General features: G+C 38.4%; 1 protein-coding gene across 2 annotated transcripts in view; it reads left to right on the top strand.

Moving 5' to 3' along the window:
* The window catches only part of STYK1 (serine/threonine/tyrosine kinase 1), a 40,811-nt gene extending 22,738 nt beyond the window's left edge, over positions 1 to 18,073 (top strand). Inside the window, exons 1-9 of one of the 2 annotated variants that reach the window (XM_008697430.2) lie at positions 1,496 to 1,690; positions 2,238 to 2,372; positions 5,045 to 5,311; positions 6,048 to 6,229; positions 8,101 to 8,184; positions 10,504 to 10,712; positions 12,275 to 12,315; positions 12,901 to 12,997; positions 15,230 to 18,073. In XM_008697430.2, the coding sequence (XP_008695652.1) occupies positions 1,645 to 1,690; positions 2,238 to 2,372; positions 5,045 to 5,311; positions 6,048 to 6,229; positions 8,101 to 8,184; positions 10,504 to 10,712; positions 12,275 to 12,315; positions 12,901 to 12,997; positions 15,230 to 15,434 (1,266 nt within the window). In that variant the 5' untranslated portion in view covers positions 1,496 to 1,644 and the 3' untranslated portion in view covers positions 15,435 to 18,073. Of the gene's footprint in view, positions 1 to 1,495; positions 1,691 to 2,237; positions 2,373 to 5,044; positions 5,312 to 6,047; positions 6,230 to 8,100; positions 8,185 to 10,503; positions 10,713 to 12,274; positions 12,316 to 12,900; positions 12,998 to 15,229 lie in introns of those variants that run through there. The other variant, XM_040642160.1, reaches the window with a different exon arrangement.
* The last annotated feature ends 1,122 nt before the right edge of the window (positions 18,074 to 19,195 follow it).

Raw genomic sequence — 19,195 nt, 5'->3', positions numbered from 1 at the left:
TGTTTTATTATTGAAGATCTTCTCTTTCTTTACCATCTCCCTGATTCTTACCCTAGCACCAGTGTTTTCCTTCCATGTGGTCTTATGGAATTGAGGACACTTTCTCAAATGACTTTTACCTTGACTTCTTGGCTTATAAACTAGATGAGATGGACTTTGTTACCTTATAATTCATTGACTTCATAGATCCCTTGTTCTGTACAAGCCCACAGATAAGAAGGTGCCTCCCCTCTCCCCAGTTTTCCTCCTGGCTACTCCTCTGTATACATGGGCTTCCGTCAACCAACACACAACTGTCTTTCTTCTGAGTTGTAAGAAAATTGTCTAATTCGCATCTCACAAGCTCAGGGAACTCCAAGAATAGTGAAAAGAGGGTGAGGTTGGAACTGGAAGGTTTCTTTACATATGTGTTTCAGGCACTAAGAGACTCTGCCTCAATAAGTCCCATTGTGGTTACTAGTATCAACAATAAAGCACAACATGTAACAAGACCGCATAATATGGTGAATAGCACATACGTACAATATAGTATTCTGTCATTCTGATTTGTAAAATTTTACTTGTTAGCAGATCACTACAAAACTAGATCACTTAGGATCACCTAGACAGTAAAAAAATAAATAAATTAAAAAAATTTTAAAAATTGAAAAAAAATTATTTTTTCCAGGTCAGAATTAATTAGAACTAGGGAAGACTTTTGTTAACCAAGGGCAAAATAAAGTTTGTAGATATCTATATCGATATATAAACATTATATAGATATTTCAGAAAGATAGTATCAGGTTTGGGGAGGTGTAATTTCAAATATATGTTGACCATACAGAATTAAAAGTGATGTACCTAAAGAATCTTTGGCCCAGTAAGCAAGAAACTAGTTTACTTGGAGGAGAATCTGGAACTGAATACATAGAGAAGGATGCGGTGGGAGAAAGATTTTTATGGTACATCACTTTAATTTTTTTTGAACTTATGAATATGTATATATATGTATATATATACATCTATATGTGTATGTGTGTGTGTGTGTGTATTACTTAAGAGAGAGAGAAAGAAGATGGCTTGGTTCTGATACTCTCTTTAATCTATATACTAGCAGGAATGAATGCCTGTGTCTGTCTATATATAATGACCAGGGGAAGCTCCAATTAAAAATGAGTGATACACAGAAAAAAAAATGAAACCTGCTTAGGATTATAGGGGAGGTGGATCATTCCCATATAACCCACAGACCACAATTGCTCAGACAGGTGCTGTGAACATGAACTTGAGCTTTGGAGCAGGGGTCTTGGGTAGGAGGGGAAACTTAAAATAATTTGAGAAATAATGGCATAAAAGGATAAGGCCAGATCATGGCTATATGGGCTGTATAATAGAAAAGGGGAAAATGCTAGGAAAAAACAAAGTTCTTCACACTTGAATATCAGGTAGATGGATAGAGATGAATGGATGACTCAGAAAGTTCCAGATAACCATGTACTTAATACCTAATGATCTTCTGAGGTGTCTTAAAATTCTCTGTATGCTCCATTTTATTTTTTTCAGAATAACTTCGTCCTTGGGAATTATTCTCAGTGGTGCTCTGTGCATTCTCTGAGGGCCAAGCAAAGGAGTGGACAGCTGTGTGGCCTGGGAGATGAGAGGGGCATGGCACGAATTCTACTGGAATGCAGTCTTAGTGACAAGCTGTGTGGTAAGAACAGACACCGCAGATGCCTGTCTAATCAGAGGTATTCTAGGATTCAGATTCTGATTCTAGGATGACAGAGACTAAGGTCTGCATAGATTCTAGAAGGAGGATGAGTTGACTTCTAGTAGATTCTGCTTCTGATTCTAGGATGACAGAGACTAAGGTCTGCATAGATTCTAGAAGGAGAATGAATTGACTTCTAGTAGAAATGAAGATGGTGTTCATCAAGGAATGGGCACTAGAGGTCATTGTCTTTGAAGAAGGACAAGTGTCAATCAGAGATCCAGATGCTGCATACTTCATCTCCGCAGGAAAAATGAGAGATGAGACACAGAGCACACTTGACAGGCTGAGAAGTGGGGACACTGGGGTTTCTGATTGAAGAGTTGCTCCCAGTAGTGGTTCCGTTGTATGGAAATGGAGGGGAAGAAGGAAGAAATGATCATTTCATGTATGAGGAGCTGAGGACTGGTGGGTACAGGAAGTTGTGTGGACATCAGATTGGGGTTCTTCTTCAATCTCTCGTCTTCCTGCTTGATTTCCTACCCAGTTGTCCGGGAGCAGCAATATGAGATCATCATCATCCCAACCATTCTAGTTGGCACCTTCCTTATCCTTCTTGCGGTCATCCTGTGGCTTTTTATCAGAGGACAAAGAGCTCAACAACAGTCTCCTGGACTCCGAGGTAAAATTCAAACTGGGGCTGGGAGGAGCGCCAGGGAAGATGGAGCTTACAGAAAGTAAGACCCAAGTCTCAGTGAGCCCATGTCTAGAAGGTGAGATCCCTGCTATGGGAGAGGCGGTATGGGGCCCCTCTTGTGGAACTGAGGGGAGGTGAGCTCTTCTCTAGGAAGTCATGAGTAGAAACTCAGTATATGCTTGTTAGTTGAAACAACAGTAGGTAAGACGGACTTCATGTGACCTGTTTCTATCTTCTTTGTCCTATGGCACTATCAAATATTTGGCCACGTGAGTTTCTACATATTGGGGAGGAAAATTAGTAGGAAAGCCAAAGGCTTTGTTACCAGTCTTAAAGGATGACATTTTACTCTGTAATACACCCCAGCCCTGCTCTGTGCTCCTGGACTATATGATGAAAAGGAGTGGCCTTCATAGTAGTCTTTGAAGCAATAAGTAGGAGATAATGTCCTGTTCTGAAGTAACACTTAGCATATAATGAAAGTAAATTAGCTTACATGAAACTAAGAGTAAAGAGAAGAAAAAAAGTCATGACAGTGATCAGAAACTGTTTAGTGGCTGATCCCCATTCTCTATCTGAATGGTAAATTGGGTGATGGGCATTAAGGAGGGCACTAGATGTAATGAGCACTGGGCATGATAAGCAACTGATGAATCACCAAATTCTACCCCTGAAACTAATAATGCACTATATGTGAACTAAATTGAATTTAAATAAAAAATTAAAAAAAAGTTTATCCCAATTCTCTTCTAATTCACTTACAGAAAAACTTCTCAGAGAAGTTGTCTAAACTCACTCTCATGACTTCTACTTGTCACATTGTCTTTCAAACATACTAAAATAAGGCTTTTCTCCCCACTACTCCACCAAAACAATTCTTTCCAAGATTGCCAATGACAGCTATATTGAGTCCTCTTCTTAACCTGTCAAAAGCATTTGGAACAATTTTGCACCTTCTCCTTCTTGAAACACTTTATTTTCCTTTTAAATCTATAGTCACTCCCTTAATGGTCTTATTTTCAGTCTTACGGATTCAAACACTTTCTCTATTCTAATTGTAGTCTCCCCTTGAACTCCAGATTCTTATATTAAACCACTTACTTCGCAGCTTGGATCCAATACAGATGTCATATGTAATATGCCCACAGCAAAGGTCCTGAAATTCCCTCACATATGTCTTCTGGTTTTCTATGACGTGTTCAGTCTAAAATCTTGCAGATGTCCTTGACTCCTCTTTCTCTCATACTTTGTATCCAGTCCGTTAGCAAATCCTGTTAACTCGATCTTCAGAAGAAATTTAAGCCTCTTTCATCTTTCATAGATTGGTGTAGTACACCCCTAACTGGTTTCCCGACTTCTTTCCCTGTTCCTTTATGGTTCTCCACACGAGAGCAGAATGATTCTTTTAAGGCCTGAGTCAGTCCTGACCATTCTCTGCTTGGAATAAAAAATAAAATATAAAATAAAATAAAATAAAATAAAATAAAATAAAATAAAATAAAATAAAATAAAATAAAATAAAATAAATAAAATAAAATAAATAAAATAAAATAAAATAAATAAAATAAAATAAATAAAATAAAATAAAATAAAATAAAAAAATTTTTTTTAGAATAAAGACAAAATTCTTTCAGTGACCTTCCATGACATGGGCCCTCTCTGGCCTCAATGTTGTATAATTCTCCAATTATCCCACATGGTTCCATCTGTACTAACTTCATTTTTCTTCCTCAAATATGACAAGTATGCTTCTTCCTCAATACCTCTGCTCTTCCTGTTCCCTCTGTCTGTAATATCCTTCCTGATACCAGTATGGTTTGCTCTCTAATTGCTTCCAGGCATTTCTCAAATGTCATCCTATCAGGCCTGTCCTGGCCTTGAAATATAAAATAGCATTGTGGATAGCCTCTGATTCTGCTATTTTCCTTTATAACAGTCATCACATGGTATGTTGTTATCTGTTTCCTCTCTCTTACCACTAGAAAGTAATCATAAGAATCTGGACTTTGCCTATTCCCAACACCTAGAACAGTTCCTGGCATGCAGGATGTGATATCTGTCAAATGAATGGATAGATTAATGAATGAATGGAGGTTTAATGAGAAGAATGAATTTCTCTTTTCCCATGGAGAAAAATTGACTAAGGGGAAAGTACCAGAAGATATTTTTGACTGAGACTCTAGGAAATATGCAATAATTTGACTTTGGGGACATCTTAAGGGAAGAAGAATAACCATGGCTTAGAGTTGAGTAGTTACCCAATAACCTTCCCTCCACCTTTAAAAAACATTTGATTGACTTAAGCATTAGTCCCTACTGGTAGTTACCACCAGGTTTTAGGTATCTGTGGTTTCAGTGCGTACCCAGGAACTTCCTTAATTGTTTCCATACTATACCTATACTGAACTATAATCCTGAGAAAGATGGAAAGAAAATGTCATTACCACTTCCCAGAGGTCCATTCTGAGTTAGAAGCAATTGGGTTATTATAAGTGCTTTACAAGGTCGGTACTGATGCTGGTTCACAGAAGATATCCCCACATGGGGCAGAGAGAAAATTGCTGCAGGAACTTCCTTTCCAGTGTGTTCCAGGCTCTGCTTTCCTGGAGAGTCCCTAGGGCAGGGGAAAGATGACTGGTATCATTTCCTTGTTCTAGGCATCGCCCCTGTGCCTCCATCTAGGGGCCTAAGCTGGCAGGTGGCAGGGCACGGAGGAAGTGTGTTTGTGCCACTTAAGGAGACATCGGTGGAAAGCCTCCTACGAACTTCCACTCAAGGTCTGGCTGAGCTGCAAGTGCCCCGGGAGCAACTCTCTGAAGTTCTGGAGCAGATCCACAGTGGTCGTTGCGGAGCCATCTATCGAACCAAGATGTACACGGGGGACCCTGCTAAGCCGAAGACTGTTGTCCTCAAGGCTTTGAAAGGTAAACGGAAAAGTGTTAGACTTCCGTTTCCCTTTTTTACTGTTCTCCTTTGATCCCCCAGCCACGAGCCCTAACAAGCTTACAGACAATAAGATTTTAATCAACAGATAACTGTGATCCCAGTTGTGTGCAGGGTAAGAAGGGGATAAAAGTGAAAACTTGAGGCGGAAATGTTTTTCCTGGGGTCTTTCCCCTGTTGAGGCTGCTAGAACTGATTTTTTCATACTGGATATTAGTGCTTGAGGATTTTGAGACTGTTCCTTCATTTGTCTACACTATCACTTTCCCTAATACTGTTCTCTTTCTCCCTCCCCTCCCCTGCCTTCCCTTCCTTCCCTCCCTTGCTTTCTTGGTTTCTTCCTCCCTTCCTCTTTTCTTTTTTTCTCCTTATATGGACCAGTAGTAGTGGATACATAAAACAGAACAAGTATAGGATAAGCAACAATACTAATCAAAAGGCCTAGGCAGTGATGATATTTGAATGTGAATACTTGCCCATTTAGGCAGATGAAAGTCTATCCAGTTCTAAGGCCTATGATTCTATATGTGCTTTGACAAAAACATCAGTGACATTGAGAATTATCTTTGAATTAGTTCCCTTTCTCTTTAGTTTTTGTCTATACTTATTCTCCTTTGGAGTCTTGAAAATTACCCTCTGAGGTTGCTTCCTCCCTCACACCTCCCATTTTACTGGTAATGTTCTGACTGCTTCCCATGGCTTATTTGTCCTCCATAGAACCGGCTGGGCTCCATGAGGTGCAGGATTTCTTAGGGCGAATCCAATTCTATCAGTACCTGGGGAAGCACAAGAACCTGGTACAGCTGGAAGGCTGCTGCACAGAAGAGCTGCCACTCTTTATGGTGCTGGAGGATGTGGCCCAAGGGGACCTGCTCAGCTTTCTCTGGACCTGTCGGCGGGTGAGCGGTAGGGTAGGGGTGTTAGGTAGGAAAGGCTTAGCCTGGCTGACTAGCTGTTCACATGTCATATAGCCTGGCAAATGACAAAGCAGAGAACATTATAATAACTATTATTATAATAATAATTATTACCATCCAATAAAACTTTATATGATGACAGAAAAATTCTCTGTCTGCTCTGTTCAAAATGGTAGCCACTAATCACATGTGGCTATGGAGCACTTGAAATGCGGCTGATGTGATTGAGAAACCGAATTTTTAAAATTTTATTTAATTTTGAATAATAAGCTTTTAAATAGCTCCATGTGGCTAATGGCTATCATATTGGGCAGTGCAGATTTAGAGTATGAACTTTTGGCTTTCTATCCTACAAGCTATGTGACTTTGGTCAAGTCACCTCTCTGAGCCTGAATTTTCTGCATCTGTAAAATGGGAATAATAATAAGTTGTTATTAAAATTAATAGAAATTATGTATGTAAAAACTATTGTTAGTATTGATTGTAATTTTATTGCTGTTAGCCTTAAATGTGTCTTCTATTCAGTAACATCACTCTAGTATGCCAGGGTTGATGAGGAGAAATTCAGTTTGAAAGTTTTTGTATTTCAAATTCATATTTAAAAAAATTTAAATGTTTAGAAATTTCCAGACTAAAGTGCAAGTCCTTTTCCTTGCAGTTTTCCTGCTTCTCTACATATTCCTCTTTCTGAAGTACTAGATGTTTCCCTAGTTAGTTCCTCACTTACCAATGAACAAGTTCAATTTTAATCAAGCCTCCTCAAAAGACTGATTACTTTACTACTAAATGTGTATGATAAAGGGACCCTGTTAATGCCTTACATCCAGTGGTGTAAATAGAACAATGGGCAAGTCTTCAGGCATCTAAGCCTTTGTAAGAGGTTATTCATCTGTAACTTGTTCTCTGCTCTAGCTTCACTACTCTATTTTTCAAAACGATTACGCTTCTCTATTTTATTTTATTTTATTTTATTTATTTTTTTTAAAGATTTTATTTATTTATTTATTTGACAGAGAGACAGCCAGTGAGAGAGGGAATACAAGTAGGGGGAGTGGGAGAGGAGGAAGCAGACTCCCAGCGGAGGAGCCTGATGCAGGGCCCGATCCCAGGGATCCGGGATCGCGCCCTGAGCCAAAGGCAGATGCCCAACCACTGAGCCACCCAGGTGCCCCTATGCTTCTCTATTTTAGATCATCTACACATGCTTCTCTCATTACACGAAACTTCTCCCTTGTCCTTTTTTTTTTTTTTTTTTGGCAGTCATTGTCCACTCAGTCTTCAGATCTTTTTTTCTTTTTTTGTCACCATCATATGCTCTCTTTTCCATGTCCTTCATGGAACTTATGGATATGTAACCATATATTTATATATGATTATTTGATTCTGATGTCACATTTTTAAGTTTCAGAAGGCAGCAGACATGTTTATTTTGCTCACTTTTGTGTTCTTACTTCCTAAGGTAGAAGGAACATGGCACATAGCAGGCATTCAGTTATGTGTTGAGTTAATGTCCTTAATTAACAACACACACATACACATGGTGCCCCAGGAAAACTGCTGCTTTATCCAGGGGATAGTTTTATGTATATCTGTCTTTCTTACCTGCTATTCTGTTCTTCCTTCATTCTATTATTTATCTACATTCTTTATTGTTTTTCTAGGTCAATATATCATTGTACTTCTTTGCATATCTGAGAATCTCTCATATTAGCCTCTTCCTGAATCTTTATCCCTATGTTTTTGTAGCTTTTCCTTAGCCTTGATATCTGCATTTATGAATATCTCTGCCCCTATTTTATTTTTTCGAATCTGTTCATGTCATTTTGATTTGATGTTTTTTTCTTTGTGTGTAGGATGTGATGACCATGGATGGCCTTCTCTATGATCTCACAGAAAAACAAGTCTATCACATTGGGAGGCAGGTCCTCCTGGCTTTGGTAAGCCTGGGCAAAATGACAACAGATGGTATGGATTTTTCTTGTTAGCCTGATATTTGACATTATATTTCTCATATTTATATTTCCAAATGAGGTATAGATTATAAAGAAAATCAGATGGAAATTAAGGGGCAGAAACTCAAGCACTGATAAATTGTTTTCAGTTCTTTCTTTAGGAAATTATTTAGATAACATACCACAGGATTGGTAATTCTAGGCAGAAAGTCATCAACTTAGGGTTTGTAGAAGGGTTTTAAACAGGAAGGGTTTTAAAAGTTTTCTCAGTCGGGGCGCCTGGGTGGCTCAGTCATTAAGCGTCTGCCTTCGGCTCAGCGCATGATCCCAGAGTCCTGGGATCGAGCCCCACATCAGGCTCCTCCGCTGGGAGCCTGCTGCTTCTTCTCCCACTCCCCCTGCTGTGTTCTCTTTCTCGGTGGCTGTCTCTCTGTCAAATTAAAAAAAAAATGTTTCTCAGTCTTCTTAAAGGTCAAAAACCAGGGCCAAGAATGATGTGCTGGACACTCTTACTTCCCCATATAGACTAATATTAAGAGATGTAAAATGGCAAATAGCGAGTGAGTTGGGAGGAGACATGGGAAGAGAAACCAAATGGTGAAAGGCTGCAGAGCTAGAAGGAAGTGCACAATTTTATGCCTGAAAAACAAGAAAGACGAGTTCAGAACACGTTTGGCTGAAGACTTGCTTTGATACTGAATGTGATAGGAAATACATATACTTTAAAAAGAACAAGGAACAAGTGGAAAAGAAGAAGGGGCAACAGTGAGATCATTCCTTCATTTTAAACCAACTTAAATAAATAAAGAGGTAAGAGAGAAAAAGGGTTTAGGAGAAAAAAATGTATCTTTACCAGAATTAGTTAGGAAATTTAGATGACAATTTCTATGAAGTTATTTAGATGACTTTGCTTAAAATTAGCATTTGCTATATAGAAAATCAGGCTCTGTGAAGCTATTTTATGTATTTGATACATCTTGCCTCCTTGAGGTGTGAAATGTACCAGGGATCTAAATGGAATCTGGGAAGGCCTAGAAAAGAAGCAGTCCGGTGAGAAAGAGCAGTAGTTAAGCCGAAGTTCCCAAGAGGCACAGGAGAGAGCACATCGTAGAAATGAATATTGTCTACAGTGTCTGGAGGGCCTAGTTGGTATGCTCCCTTGATAAAGCAAGGGTGTCAGGATACAGCCTACCTCGTACATATTCTGAGCCACAATTGCAGTGGTATCCCACAGGGATGCATTGGTCAGGGCTCTGGTTACCAGTTAGAAGGCATTGTCATACTATTTTTTTTTTCTTACTTTGACAACCTCAGAGTCACTACATTCTTTAATTCTTCTCGTGACAGTATAATTTGTTTTAGAACAAAGTTCTAAAACTAGTTACTGTTTCCTTCATCATCAATGACTGGAAATGACTATTTTAACCTTTTATTTTTTTTTTTTTACGCCATTCTTATTTAGCAATCATAGACCTCAATCTCTAGCTCTTTGGTCATGTATAGCTTTTCAACTTCTTATGCCTTGAATAGCCTGATGTTGGGGGAAACAACTGCAGCTAATCAGTGTCATCCAGGCGCAATGGTTTTCAAAGGCTTTGTTGGCTGTGCTAGAGTCATTGTGACATTTCTTAAAAATAGAGATTACCAGGTCCTTCTTCCTAAATTTTGGTTAAGTAAATCTGGAGCAAAAATACATTTTTAAAAAGCTCTCAGGCAATTCTGATTTGTAGGCTGGCTTGAGAATTATTGGCAGAATTTGTTGTACTTCCTATGAATTAGAATACCCGGTTCTGGTCACTACCACTTGAATCTGTGTGACCTCACATCATCATTTAGATTTATCTAAAAGATACTTCCCTATCTCATCTGACCTAGGTATTTTAGGGAGTTCTGTATAAATTTATTATTATGACACTCAATTTTGCTATGTATATATTACCTTGTTTGGGGGACTGCTGCTAGAAACTTGAAACCTGCTTCCTTTTCCAGGGTCTAGCTGGATCCTATCCGGGAGAAATGTAAACTCAGGCAGGGGTCAGAGCTTGACACAGAATGGGTGATCATACTTTCCAAACCCAGTATTAATGCTATTTGGATTATTTGCTCAGTTTGGTAATCCTAAACATAATGCAAAGATGTCTGATTCATTATGGTGACTTGGAAGTGATGTGTCATTACCAATGAGACTTGTTCAGAGTTGAAAATGTCCTTGCCTTTTTGAGGATTCCTAGGACTGCTTCTCGTTGTCTGTGACTTGAGCCACAACCTCAGACAGCTGATTCGTCTTTGATCTTATGCTGACAGGAATTTCTCCAGGATAAGCATCTGTTCCATGGGGATGTGGCAGCTAGGAATATCCTGATCCAAAGTGATCTTACTGCTAAGCTCTGTGGACTGGGCCTGGCTTATGAAGTCCATGCTCGAGGGGCCATCCCGGCTACTCACACCGTACCTCTCAAGTGGCTCGCCCCAGAACGGCTTCTGCTGAGACCAGCTGGCATCAGCGGAGATGTGTACGGTTTGTTCCCGCTCTTTGGACTTCTTTCCGTCTTGACCTAGGTGTCCTCCAGTTCCTGACTATGACTGTATTGGTTGCCAATTATGTCTACATGTGAAATCTCTACTTAGAAGTCAGACAGACTCTCCAGGAGAAATAGGTGTTTTGTGATAGAGCTCATACTTGGCATCTGGCTGCAATCCTTTTTAGTGCCTTTTAAAGTATTCCTTCTGTATTAGATTAGCAGCCTTAATCAGGAAAGAGAAAAGAAGAGTGAAAAGATTATTCATACCAATATCCAAGGACTTAATCTAGTAGAGTCCCTTTATCAGAAGGAGGTGGGTCCACTTAGTCAAAAGTTGAGTTAAACCAGGAATTATTAAAATAAAAGGAAATATACATACTTCGAATAATTTATTTTGACTTAAAACATATATGTATACATTTATTGACTGATCTTTTAGGGGCGGGCCAGAGCCTTTCTTATGAGGACTGACCTGCTAAATGAAGTTATATATTGTATTTATTGTATAAATAGCATCCATAACACATTATGTTTGAGTTTCAGCTTGGGATGATTCTGAGTGAGAAATCTGAAAAAAACGGTGAAGCAATTTGACTGCAGACGTTTATTATTATTTTTTCCAATTTTCTGCTGTTGGCCCACCCACACAATGTGACAATGTTTTCTTTTTAGCAGGGTATTTTAATAGAATACTTTCAAAGCATTCAACCTAGTTTTCAGGAGTTAATACTTTATTGCATAATTACATAATTACATTGATACATGTGATGGTATAAACAGTACTGTAAAGAATCACAATTGACTTTCAGTAGCCATATAATTCAGCAGCTTGGAGAAACACAGAGATGTAACATATAGTATCTTACTAGCATGAATGTCATGAGCAGCAGAGGAAATTTAGAACACTAGTTAATATGGTGAGTCAATTAAGAGATACCCATTACTGCTTCACTGACATCTGCTTTTCAGTAGAGGTCTGGGATTAATAAGCTTACCTGGGAAATACTGCTTGTTTAATGGTGGTATTATAGAATATTGAAATTAATATGGCTTAAATTATATCGCTCTGGCAAATATCTATTCCCGTTGTGTGTAAAGCTTGTTCTGTTAATATTTTTCCTAGGTTTGGGCAGTTAGATCTATTGAGGAAACAGTAGATAAATGATAAACCTCACTGGGACTTGTGCTAAGAATAAAGGCTAGAATTTCAGCATGAATGAATGGAAAGGATGAAAAAGATGCAGAAGGTAATTGATGTTTGGGTAGTTGTGTTTGTGTATTTGCATAAACACATACACACACGATTCAGCAAATGATAGTAAACGTCCATTAACGTGAAATATAGAAGAAAGGAGATATAAATTCAGTCTGCAAAGACTTGAAGGGGATTGAACAGAAAGGCTTTCTAATTCTTTCTAATTATGTTATGAGATACCTTCAATTCCCCTTCATTGCCTTTATACGGTTTTTACTGAAGGCCCCTGATAGTTTAAGCGCTCTCTTTAGGAAAGGCAGAAATCGAAATTAAGTAAATGGCTTTGTTTCTTTCACAGCTGGTCCTTTGGGATCCTGCTTTATGAGATGGTGACTCTAGGTAAGGAGGGTCCCTAAAGTAGTATCTGTATGCAAATATACAAGTATGTTTACTTGGGTGGGGGATGAAATATGCTATGGGAAGGGGTTTTAGTATGATCTCTGAGGTCTGAACTGGGCTGACATGAAATCCCTCTCCTCCCTTTCACTTTTTTTTTTTTTTTGCCTTTTTTTTCTTCCTTTCCCTCAACACCTTACCAATTCCAAAAGAGGTTTTAAAATCCAAAGAATAATTTATTTATTAACCCATTTGATAGAGAAAATGCAGTACTTTCCCACATTTGGGGAGTAGAGGGCAGGTCTCATTTCTCACTTTGCTCCGTTACTTTTGTAAAGACTCAACATTTTCCTAAATTATCGGTTTTTTTTCCTCCCAAACACCTTTTTTTTTTTTTTTTTACCCCTCAAACTCTCTAAGCTATATTCTTACTTGATCACCAGGGAGCAACTATATTGTATTTAGCATTTTTCCTTTGGCTCTACCTTTTGCAGGCAGTTAGCCCAGCTGGATGAAGAATCATGTTATAGTTCATATTCTAGAGGACCTAAAGTTCCCTTGCTACTCTCATTTTTTCCATACCAATAGGGGCACCACCATATCCTGAAGTCCCTCCTACCAGCATCCTACAATATCTCCAAAGAAGGAAAATCATGAAGAGACCCAGTAGTTGCACGCATACCATGTAAGTGGCTTTTAGGGTCTACTCTTCTCTCACTACAACTCCTTTTTTGATCCCCAACAACCGTGCCCTTTTAAAGTGGCTCAGATGATTCCTAGCTTTCCATTATGCGCTAATATATAGCCTTAGACAAACCTATGCAGTAAAGTACATCTGCTCATATATCATATACATATACATACATATATGTGTGTGTGTGTGTATACACATACATACACACACAGTGTTGAGGCAACAACTGAAAACTAAGTTGATAAAATTTAGTTCTTCCAGAAGCTTCTAAAATAGGTAAGAAGTGGACCAAATCCAATGTAAATACAGTAGTGTTTTGCTTGTCTAAATGGCAGTATCAGTCAGAGATTGCCAGTCGCAGTTCTCATACAGCCGCCATAAAATCCATTGCTCTAGAGTTACTCACTGGCTCTTACTTAGTATTTAACCTTTAAAAAATATTGACTATTTTTCCAGTTCTGAGCAATTAGAAGCCAACAGGAAGAAGGGGGGTAGTAAGAAATTAGAAAGATGGGAGAGGAAGTATCTAATACTGCTAGCAGAAGGGGACAGCTGATGAGCCAGTGCAGAGACAGAAAATGGAAAAATTAAAAATTATACACAGAATTTTATAACCTATAAATTACAAAAAAGGATTGTTGTAGAATATAAGAAAAGGTTAAAATATTTATAAGAAGTCAGGGGAGAATATGTCAATATAAATTTCTGATAATATTGCTATTTTATAAATTTTTCAGCATTGAAAGGGTATATTTCCATCACTCGAGTTCCCCACCAGTAAAAACTGTATCAAGCAGATTACAAATGTTAACTATCATAACTATACACCTTTATATATACATACACACTCACACACATTCACTTATACAGTATAATTCTGCCTGGGTATACTGGAATGACAATGAAAAATATTTCTTATAGGCTTTTTCTACATGTAAAAATCTGTCCTTTATGTTGGGAGAGGGGAGACACTTAACCAATAAGGTATCCGATCTTGAAGGATTTAACATTTGGATGAGATATCTAAAACAACCTGAAAATCAACAAAAAGTGGGAGGTAACATAAAAGAAGGATTAAAAGCTCAGACTCACGTCATAGGGTCAAAAAGACCATGTTCACTTCTAGTCCTGCTACTTTACTGAACATTGTTTACTTACCTAAAATAGGTATAATGATAATCCTACCTCAGAGTTATTGTGAGGTTAAAATAATGTATGTTAAGTTCCACTACCATGCTTTATAAAATAAGTAAATTCTTGCTAAATGTTATAAGTGTTACTAAATTAGCATCTTTTACACAGTCTCATTGTACAACAGTAAAGAGTGTGGGAGACTCAGTGTGAGCTGAGGCTTATAAGGGAAGGTTGCATAGAAGGATCGAGATCTAAAACCCACAGAAAATGACAACCATCGAGAGGATGCTCAAGGAACTGGGCATGAGCAAAGACAGAGCTGGGTGTTAAAAACCACATCTGAAGCATAGCAAGACACTGACTTGGCTGGAGGAGAGGGGTTCAGTTAGGCAAGGTCTCTGAGGAAGAGAAGCTTGGAGGTAGGATGTTGGTTTTACATGTTAGACAGTGGGAAACCACTGTGGGTTCTTGAGAGGGATAAGACACGACAAGAAGTGTTTGATAACAGACTACATTATTAATTCTTTGTAAACAGGATGGAAGAAGGTGGTAAGTACTTTTATCTAGACTAAGGCAATTTCCTGGAGAAGCTAAATAATAAAGGAGGGCAATGACCCGGATTAATGAAAGGAATGATCTAATTAATTAGGTTATTCAAAATTAGTGTGAATCATATTATTCCATAGCTTCTTGTTTTGTTGGCTGCAAGGTAGCTTTTACTGGGAGATACCTAATAGCAATGGTCTGGAATGTTACAAGTTAGTAACATCTAAAGGATGAGAACACTTAACTTCTGAGAGTTTTGGGCAATAGAGTGAAAAAAACTGTTCTGTCATACTGATTCTAGTTTGAGAAATCTTCAGTCGTTCTTCTTATAAAAAGGGCTCTGATGAGAAGATGATATTAAGCGATTTAATACTAAGAGGATAAGAAGGAATATTATGCTTTGGGAAGAATAGGAGAGGACAATGAGAAGTAGATGAAAGAACTGCAGGGTTTTTGTTGCTGTTGTTAAGGTTTGTTAGAAGAGACATGTTCCTCAAACATTTGCCATGTCAAGGAAGTCAGTTTCTCTTGTTTCCCTTTCAGGTATGGTCTTATGAAGTCCTGCTGGCGCTGGAGTGAGGAGAGCCGCCCCTCCCTTAAAGAGCTACACTCACGCCTAGAAATCGCCGCTCGCACGGCAGATGACAAAGCTGTGTTGCAAGTACCCGAGCTGGTGGTGCCTGAACTGTACGCAGACGTGGCAGGTGTCAGCGTGGACAGCCTCTCCTACAGCTACAGCATCCTTTGAAGATCTTGGGGAAAGAAACAATTATGAGTGATCATATACTACTGGAATGAATTCCTTTGAGAACAGAGAATAGCTTTCGTGGGACATAAGGGAGAAATAGGATATTCCGCTACACATCTCCCAGGATACCCAAAATGATGCTAGATGAGGCTCTACAATCCACATGCCCTGGAGACTGAGAAGTACAGTTTCATTTCTGCTGTCTTAATCCTGAAGACCCACCGTAGATGTGGTAGATAGTACCATTGCAAAGAAAGCCTTAGAAATCTACAGTGTTTGTCTGGCATTGCACATATAGGCTGGTCCTCCCACCACAGGCTGATTTCCTCTTGAAGCACACTTTTATCTAGATTATTACAGGGTCAGAAAGGTTGGAATCAACTGAGGGAATAGAGAGCTGATAAAGAAGTTGATGAGAAAGAAAATCAAAGGTTCTATTTGCTAAGGAGTATAGACAAGGATGACAAGGTCATCCTTCAAAGAGAAAGTGGAGGAAGGAGATAACGTTCTTCGGTCCTGGACCATTCATGCAGGACTGGAGGAGGACCATGAAGGAAAACTTCTGAGTTTCCTTTTGGGTATAGATGAGAGCTAGATGATCTCTTTTTATCTAACTATCAGACAAGTGAACTCTGCTGGTACTACTTTTAACTAGAAGCTGGAGGGGTCCTTTCATGATTAAAAACATTCAATAGCTATTGTTCATCAGACTAGCTTCCTATCCCCATAAAACTGGGGAGACTGAGCCTAGTGAGTCCATTAGGCTGTGATGAATATATAGTTGACCCTTGAACAACATAGGTTTGAACTATGTGGGTCCACTTATACATGGATTTTTTTTTTTCTTGATAAACGCAGTGCAGGTCTGTAAATGTATTTTCTCTTCCTTATGGTTTTTTTTTTCCTAGCTTACTTTATGGTAAGAATATAGAATGTAATACATAGAAAATACAAAATATGTGTTGACTGTTTATGTTTTTGGTAAGGCTCTGGTCAACAGTGGCTGTTACTAGTTAAGTGTTGGGGCAGTCAGAAGTCGGACGCAGAGTTTTGACTGTGCAGGGGTCAGCACACTTAATCCCTACGTTGTTCAAGGGTCACCTGTACGATGTGTGTATTTAAAGGTAGGAAATGTGAAAGCTAAGCAAGAATGCTTAGTAGTCCAGAAGGTCTTTAAAAGGGTTAAAAAAGGATGTAATCTGAGACAGAAGGATGGTAGTTTCTGATTCAATCGTTCATTGATGTACTGTGAAACTTATTCCGTTAAACTAATATTTGTTGAGTAAAGTAGGATTTTCTAGTATACAGCTGCCAAAATTTCTACAATAGGGAGGATAAAAGTAAATAAATGGAAGTTAATACCAACAAAATTTCAAGAGACCATCTACATTGTCAGAAAATTGATTCCTCATGGGGATAATACCTACCTCACAGGGTTTTTGTGAGGACTGAGCAAGAATACATATTTGGCTCATATGTGCTCAATAAATGGTAGTTTCCTTTCTTTTCCTCTTCCTTAAGAAAGATAAGAATCTTTCTTTTCTTTTTCATTTAAAATCTACTGCAGCCAGAAAGAGAACCTCAGTCTGTCAGTCACACTATAAGGTAGGACATACTGAAGGATGATATGGTACAAGTACCATATGACTAAAATAATGAGCTCATCATTTTTGTATGAGCTTCTGGATGATGACAGTAGCTTCCGACAATTTAAAAATACTGAAAATATCATGGTGATGACAATGTACTTGAACATGTGATTTATGGTTTTAAAGAACACTCTGGGTGCTCTGGGAGGGACACCGAAGGCTGCTGTAGGAAAGATGACTGGCAGTTGACAATTTTGTGGAAGTTGGAATCTTAATGAGGTCATGATTAGTCACCCAACTGAATAATAATTCTTGCACCTGAAGGAATACCACATGACTAGTAAGGGCTTAAGTGGGTGTTAAGTTGCAATAGGGAGAAGGGAGGTAGAGTGGCTTGGCACAAAATGATAAAGTCCTATGGAATCTCGTTGCTTGCCTCTTCAAGTCAAATTTACAAAACATTTATGTATTAATTCAAATATTTATTTAAAAAGGACCTCCCTGAAGAAATGGCATTTAAAGTCAGACCTTAGGGGTAGGTAAATAAACCTCACAAAGAGTTAGGAGAAGAGCCATCCCGAGAGGGCAGTGGGGCTATATGTGTGAAAACTCTGGGGCAAGAAAAAAGGCATAATTTGTTTGAGGATTTGCAAGTAGGCAAGTGGATGGGGGCATAGTGAGGTTAGGAGGAAAGTGGTGCATAGTTAATCAGAGCACTGCTCTTTCATACTGTATATTAATAGTTATTTTGGTAGGAGGGAAAGCAGACAATTGCTATTTAAAATTTTTAACCTTAATTTTATTTGTTTTTCTGGATATACGTTTAGAAAAATGGATACAGTAATTGTTTCTTCTAAGAAAATTGGGTCTTTCCCTCACTTGGCCAGGCTTTCTCCAAAAGGGGGATTATATTTTTGGCATTTTAACTGGTCAGCCAAACCAGGTATTTCTGAGCTAATGAGTGGAAAAGAGAATTAAAATATTTACCATTTAGTTAAGCTGAATCTGGGCTAGGATTTGTTCTTGTTTTGATTCCACCCTCCCTGGATCTTGCTTTTCCCATTTATGCTTTATTGTTTAAAAAAGCCTCTATTCAAATCAAAACCACACTGAGATACCACCCTACGCCAGTTAGAATGGCAAAAATTGACAAGGCAGGAAACAACAATTGCTGGAGAGGATGTGGAGAAAGGGGATCCCTCCTACATTGTTGGTGGGAATGCAAGTTGGAACAGCCACTTTGGAAAACAGTGTGGAGGTCCCTTAAAAAGTTAAAAATTGAGCTACCCTATGATCCAGCCATTGCACTACTGGGTATTTACCCCAAAGATACAAAGATTCATTTCATAGAAATGAAATAATATTTAAAAAGAAAATATTCAGTTCCTGGTCTCACCAGCCACATTTCAAGTGCTCAAGAGCCACTCAGAACCTTTCCACATCTCTGTTGTGTAACATCCAAGAAGACCACAAAACACAAATGCTTTATCACTGGGCAATCCTTATCGGATACAAGAGATAGGCTTATTTTTTCATATATAAAGGATTAAGTACATATATAGTCACATTTCCTCTTAAAAAAAGATAGGGTTAGAGAGGATTAGTCTTCACCTCAGAAGTCTTTTTAGGGGATAAAGACAGTAATTGGCCTATAGATAAATATCTTAACACTGTACATTTCACATGTGCTATTTACATGGTAGTAAGTTCTGGTACCCGTAGCTCTCTTACGTAAGCATGAACACGGGCATGTGCCAAAAATCTGAGGGATGTGCACTAGGGAATCTAAAGATACTGAATGAGGCTCCCTGCAAAAAACAAATCAAATGGATTACTGCCTATATTTTCAGAGCTACTATAGGATACTGTGGTCAAATTTCTGTGGGTTATTCTTGTGGTAAGTATACTGACCAACTCATGTTTGCCTGGGACTTTGCAGGCTTTAAAACTGAAAGTTCCACAGCTCAGGAAACTCCCCATTCCTGGTCAAACCCGAACAGTTAGTCACCTTAGTGGTAAGGGACAGTGCTTTATATCTTTTGTATATTTTCCATAATGGCAGCATATAATAGGAAGTGAATAATCTTTCTATATTAATATTTATACAATAGTTAATATAGATTTCTGTACTGACAGTTATGTAAGTGTTAATATAGACTCAACATAATCTGG

Source organism: Ursus maritimus, unplaced genomic scaffold (assembly GCF_017311325.1).
Source record: "Ursus maritimus isolate PB19 unplaced genomic scaffold, ASM1731132v1 scaffold_26, whole genome shotgun sequence".
Classification (NCBI taxonomy): Eukaryota; Metazoa; Chordata; class Mammalia; order Carnivora; family Ursidae; genus Ursus; species Ursus maritimus.
The sequence above is the reverse complement of the archived record's forward strand: the minus strand, read 5'-3'. Positions and strand labels throughout refer to the sequence as shown.